The sequence below is a fragment of the Musca autumnalis genome, unplaced genomic scaffold, assembly GCF_047663935.1.
Source record: "Musca autumnalis isolate F117 unplaced genomic scaffold, ASM4766393v1 scaffold_4, whole genome shotgun sequence".
Taxonomy (NCBI): domain Eukaryota; kingdom Metazoa; phylum Arthropoda; class Insecta; order Diptera; family Muscidae; genus Musca; species Musca autumnalis.
The window spans coordinates 183,927,157-183,933,568 of NW_027411977.1; the positions used below are offsets into that span (position 1 = coordinate 183,927,157).

The window sequence follows — 6,412 nt, forward strand, 5'->3', positions numbered from 1 at the left end:
GGACAGCTGGGAGACAGCCGACAAATGTGTGTATGTATTAGTAAATCAGAGTTGTATTTGAAGACAAATTGTCTGGTGTAAACGCCTAGTTACAGACAGCTTAATGTAACAATTTTGAGTAACCAGACAGAACTATTAACATTATATTATGTACAAATTTGAAAATATCAAGCCAAAAAACAGTATTCTTCAAATCTGTAGTGGGATTCTGTATCTTTTTTGCCGTTAACGACAAAAAAGGTCAAACTAAAACGTAAAATTATGAATGAAAAGTTGAAATAAAAGTTGACAACACTTGCGGTAGGGGTATGGCAGAATTACCAAGGTAGTGGTATCACACCAGCTGTTCGAATATGAAATGAATGTCAAATTCATTGATATATAATGTTAAATTACTTTATAAAAAATTATTTTTGAAGAAAGAAAGAAAATTTTTACATAACATATTCAAAATTTTACGATGCCACTACCTGGGTAATTGTGCCATGGGTAGGGTAAGGCATATTTATATAAGGTAGAAGTGACAATCAGATGTATTCTTACTTTTTCGTAAATTTAGTTTTCAAAATGTAATAGGGTCTACTCGTGAAATTTGAAATTTCGAAATTTTCTACCATAAAATACATTATTTTCATCCCAAACGTGCAATAAAAATGGCCTACGAAAGTTTTGAAAGCTTTGTATTTATATTTTGATTCAAATTTGTTCTATTTTAAAGGTTTTCAAAATGCATTTATGTTTTTCCTGAGAACATTTTTGGAACGACCCTATTATTCAATATTTTCTTTGACAATTAATTTTCAATATCAATAATGTGGTTTTTGTAAATTTGTTAGTTGTTGTAATTCATGCATATATGTACCTTATATAAATTTGCCTTGGCGACAACTCATGGCACAATTGCCAATGTAGTAGCATCGTAAAATTTTGAATATGTTATGTCAAAACTTTGTTTATGTTGTTAAGGAAATTACTAATATTTTTTTATAAAGGGATTTGAATTGTCATATTCGATCAGCTGGTGTGATACCGCTACCTGGGTAATTGTGCCATGTGACAACTTTATTTTGGTTGGTAATTTAAGGGGTGTTTACACTAGCCATCAATGTCATATGACCTAAATTTTCCATCGTTATACAGCCGCCAATATGTGCAATATTGGGGATTTTCCTTACGTCAAACAAGGGGCAATGGCAGGTTTTCGAGGCAAGAAGTAATTTTTTGAAGTGTACCATGGTACAATTACCCAGGTAGTGGCATCGTAAAATTTTGAATATGTTATGTCAAAACTTTCTTTATGTTTTTGGGGAAATTACAACAAAACAATTTTTTTATAAAGGGATTTGACTTTTCATATTCGATCAGCTGGTGTGATACCGCTACCTGGGTAATTGTGCCATGTGACAACTTGTTTTTGGTCGGTAACTTAAGGGATGTTTACACTAACCATCAATGTCATATGACCTACATTTTCCATCGTTATACAGTCGCCAATATGTGCAATATTGGGGATTTTCCTTACGTCCAACAAGGGGCCAATGGCAGGTTTTCGAGACAAGAAGTAAATTTTTGAAGTGTACCATGGTACAATTACCCAGGTAGTGGCATCTTAAAATTTTGAATATGTTATGTCAAAACTTTCTTTATGTTGTTGGGGAAATTACAACAAAAATATTTTTTTATAAAGGGATTTGGCTTTTCATATTCGATCAGCTGGTGTGATACCACTACCTGGTAGTTCTGCCATGAAGTGTACAATTTTAAAAAAGTAATAACGGATTTCTATTGCCAACACTCTGAATAACTAAAAATAAAAAATAAATCAATCTGGTAACATCACATAACAATATACCGATCTGGCAATGGTGACATTTTTGTATGCATCATTTTCTGACAGTCATCATAGTCTTGTGCCAGACTATGCAAATTTTCATGAAAATATTTTGAGCTCCGCTCTCTCCTAAAAGTTAAACAATTTTCATGTGTTATTTTTAGTGTCTGGCACAATAGATAAATAAATAGTGAAAGTATTTTAGGCGTCAAGTAGAAAATTTCAACATTTTTATACCCTATACCACAATGCACAGTGTCCGATTTTCCAAAAAAACTGGTCAAAAATCGAAAAAAATTATCAATTTACACTAAAAAGGGTCAGATATTGTTTATAGGATCCCAGTGCGTGTAGTTATGAATAAATATTTACATTTCTTGTTTAATAAGTGGGTATAAAAGCAGGTCGAAGTGACCCTATTTGGATTTTTTTCTTTTCAATATTTTTGTTTATAAATCTATGATAATATGCAAAATAAAAAACGGTTATTAAATATTTTCTTTTTGTAATTGTAATGAAAGGTATATGAAACGTATTTAAGATGTTCAGTGTCGCCAATGAATTGTGCGTTCTTTAATAATTCGACGCCTCCAAATAATAGTATGCTAAGTCGACTTAGCATGTTTTCAAGTTCTTTACATTTTTACATTTTACGTCCTTTAACTTAAATTCTGTCAAATTTTGGTAATGATTGGTCAATCCGAACAGAAGTTATAAACAAATATTCACTTAGCATAGTACTGAAGGTCAAAGAAATTTCCATACTATAATGTGATATGTACACTTAGCATTTTTTAATTTGGAATTTTCTGAGTTGATCCGAATGCTAAGTAGACTTAGCATAGTATAGCTCGGAACTTTTTTGTTGATGCGTTCGCTATGTGTACCTAGCATGGTCTTTAGTTTATTTGTTGTGTTTCTAAGTACAGTTACCATGTTTCTCCCCGAACTTGAAAACAAAGTTTGAGTGTGTAAGTGTACATAGCACACTACAGTTTGGACAAAACAGTCGAAGTAGAAAGAACAAATTTGTTCAATGTCTTACAAATAAAATAAGTTCGACTAAAAGGAAAATACCGAAATTTGCACAAAATATGTCAAAAGGTACTGTTTATTAATTTATGGTGTTATATTATATAATTGATCTGTTTTTGCGTATCAAAAGGAAAATCACAAAATACAGAGACCATGCTAAGTAATAACGAGGAATATACAGGTAAGGTATTTTTGAAAACTTTAGTTTTTGCGCTTATAATATATTATTTGAACAAATTTGTATCAATAGAACATGTGATGGAGGACAATCTTGAAAACGATTTGGGCACTCACGAGTTTTTACGTGATATTTCACACGTAATATCAACCGATGAATATGGTCAGAATAGTGATCACAGTTCAATAGGTTTGTTACGAGTAGTTGGTATTTATAAGTGTTATATTGCAATTTATTTTTTTTTTATTAGAGTCATTCCCCGCGAGCTCGAGCGAATACGACCCATTAAATAGTTCAGAGTCATCTTCTGACACGGAATCTACTTCTAAGTCCATTTCCTCAACGCCAAAACATGCACGAAAAAATTCAAATGTCCCTGAGTTAACACCACCACAAAAAATATCTTCTAAGAGACAAAGGCGGTTATCTCAATGGAAACAAAATAAAGCTAAAGCTCTAAGAAATCAGGGTATGGAGTATGAAAATACAATCGCAGTTTTGCAACCAAAAAAGGAATTGAAAAAAGGTTGTGGAGAATTCTGCAGAATGAAGTGCTCTGAGAGAATATCTGAAGAAAATAGATTGTAGATTTTAAAAAAATTTTATAAACTTGGGTCTCAGAATTTCAGGTGGCCTATATGTCAAATTTAATAACGTTATGTGCAAAGAATGTGTGCAGAAACATTGAAAATTCCCATAAAAAAGAGTCAAGAAAGTACTTTCTTAAATATGAAAAAGATACTAAAGAAGTAAGAGAACAAGTATGCAAACCTATGTTCTTGAATACACTAGCAATCACTCACCAGAAAGTCGAAACCGTTATACGCAAAATGCGTGCTAATGCAGGATTTATATCACCTGACAGAAGAGGAAAGCTTTCTTCTCGAAATGAGCCTTTAAATAGAATAAAACAAATAGCAATAAATCACATAAACGAGTTCCCATTAGTCGAATCTCACTATTGTCGCCAGCGAGTACAAAAAAATACATACATAGATGGTGAAATACACTGTGCAACATTTTTAAGGTGATCTTGTGCAAACAATTCGAACTGAGGATTTTTTGAAAGTACAGACCCAAACGACAAGAAACCCTAGTTGGTTTTTGTTGTGTCAGATCCAGCTCGGATTTTATGGCCCCATCTAAACATGGTTAAATATTGAGTTTTTAAAGAAATTCGGGGCTATATCTCTGAAACCAATGCGAATCTTCTTCTGACCTCTGAAGCTAATTTGTAGATAAGGACAAGAATACAATATTTGGATAAATAATGAACTAGAAAATTTCAAAATATATGCAAAAATACCACAATTTTTATAAATTTCGCACCGTATCACCAAAACCGTTAATTTTATCTGAATATTTTCTTTTGGAAAAATATTCCCTGGAATGTAATACACAACCCTTCAGAACATGTCATTGTTGAAAGATGCCTCTATCCTGTTGTTTTCAGTACATTTTTCAACGACGATTTAATAAAAATGTCAATAATGTAGTGAGATCCGAAATGCGAGAATAAACTGTTGGTGTGAACTGTGTTTGAAATACGTGTTGTAAAAGATATGATGCAAAATACCGCTGAAACAACATGAAGTAAGCATTTTAGAGTTTCAGAATGTTCTAAAGAATTGTTGAGAACTTTATTTGGAAGATTTTTGCAAAGGCTACTTGGTTCAACTCCCAATAGTTTAGCCGATGCTGACCAGAATTTCAGCAATTATGTAAAATTTTCTATATTTTATAGATTTTCATGCCCTAGATGGAGTTTTTCTTATGTGGTTTCTTCAAAAGATAAGTTCTACTAGTTTAGGGCTACAATATTGTTGAAGACACCAAGGCCAAATTCCTATTCGTTTCTGAGATAAAGGCCTGATAAATGCAAAAAAGTGTAGAATTAGCCCGGTTTAGATGAGGCCATAAAATCCGAACTGGATCTGACAGAACAAAACCCAACTAGGGTGTTTGTAGTCTAAATATGTACTTTCAAAAAATTCATACTAGAAGTTGTTTGCATTTTCAGTGTTGCATAGTGATATCATCTGTGGCCCAAATGTATCGATTATACGAAATATGGTTCTCTGAAAACGGCTATGATTTAAAATTTAAAGCGACCATACGACAATATCGTGACATCCTTAATGGATCTTTTAACATATCGTTCTACATTCCAAAAAAAGATAAGTGCGATTTATGCGAAAAGTTCACAAACTCGAATGATCATGAAAAGAGTCTTATGGAAACTGAATATAATTACCATATATTCTGCAAACAAAAATCGAGAGAGTTAAAAAATATTGACAAACAAGAGAGTATGGATAACAATAATGTTGTCAGAGCGAGCTTCGATTTTCAAAAAATTCTCTCAACACCTTGTGCTGAAGTGAGCACATTTTACTACAAAAGAAAGCTACATGCATATAACTTCACAGTATTTGAGCTCCACTCCAATCGTGCCTCTTGTTATGTTTGGGATGAAACCGTCGCAAAAAAAGGTGCAGTAGAAGTGGCGACTTGTCTATTTCGATTCATATCATCAAAACATGAAAGTTCCGGCACAACAAAATATAATTTTTGGTCTGATAACTGTGGTGGACAAAACAAAAACAAATTTGTATTCTCATTTTACATATGGATTTCACGAAAACTGAATATCGATATCAGCCACACATTTCCCGAAAAAGGCCATACACAGAATGAAGGTGATAGCGTTCATGCACTTATTGAGAAATGCAAGAAAAATAAACGTGTATATACACCAATGGAATGGTACTCCGTAATAAGAAATGCCAGGAAGACAGAACCATTGTATGACGTCATAGAAATGGAAAATGAGGATTTTTTTAGATTTCAAGCAATTTGCTTCAGTTACAAATTGGACCAAATATACAAAAAATGAAAAAATTAACATGTCAAAGATCAAGCATATAAAAGTGTCAAAGGATCAAAACTATAAACTGTTTTACAAACACGAATTTAATGAAGAATGTAAAGAAATTAAAGTATACATATGATGAAAACAAAAAGTGCAGAAAAGGACGAAATATACCCGAAGATATACCTAGGGCATATACATCTAAATTTGCTATAACGGAAGAAAAACATAGGGATCTCCTCTATCTATGCGACCAAAATTTAATTCCAAAAGCTCACCAACGTTTCTACAGAGAACTAAATAGCGCTGTTGGAAATGAATATGTAGTCACGTCAGATAATGACAATTAAACATAGTAATATTTTCTCTTTGATAAACCTTATAATACTTTTTTCAAACATACATATTTGAATTAATTTTATTTATTTTTTAATTAAAATTGAACTGAATTAATTGTATTACTTAACTTTTTGTTTTATCAATAAAGGTTTGAAAA

General features: G+C 32.2%; 1 protein-coding gene across 1 annotated transcript; it reads left to right on the forward strand.

Moving 5' to 3' along the window:
• Positions 1-1,923: 1,923 nt before the first annotated feature.
• LOC141402049 (uncharacterized) lies at positions 1,924-5,652 on the forward strand. The gene is made up of 5 exons (XM_073982679.1): positions 1,924-2,043; positions 2,756-2,935; positions 2,997-3,047; positions 3,117-3,233; positions 3,295-5,652. The coding sequence occupies exons 2-5, from the start codon at positions 2,926-2,928 to the stop codon at positions 3,630-3,632; spliced, it is 516 nt and encodes a 171-aa protein (XP_073838780.1). The 5' UTR covers positions 1,924-2,043; positions 2,756-2,925; the 3' UTR covers positions 3,633-5,652.
• Positions 5,653-6,412: the final 760 nt, after the last annotated feature.

Bases quoted from the DNA above. Each gene is read 5' to 3' on its own strand.
- LOC141402049 (XM_073982679.1), top strand. The intron at 3,048-3,116 runs GTAAGGTATTTT...TTGTATCAATAG, and splicing joins TAATAACGAGGAATATACAG to AACATGTGATGGAGGACAAT. The intron at 3,234-3,294 runs GTTTGTTACGAG...TTTTTTTATTAG, and splicing joins TAGTGATCACAGTTCAATAG to AGTCATTCCCCGCGAGCTCG.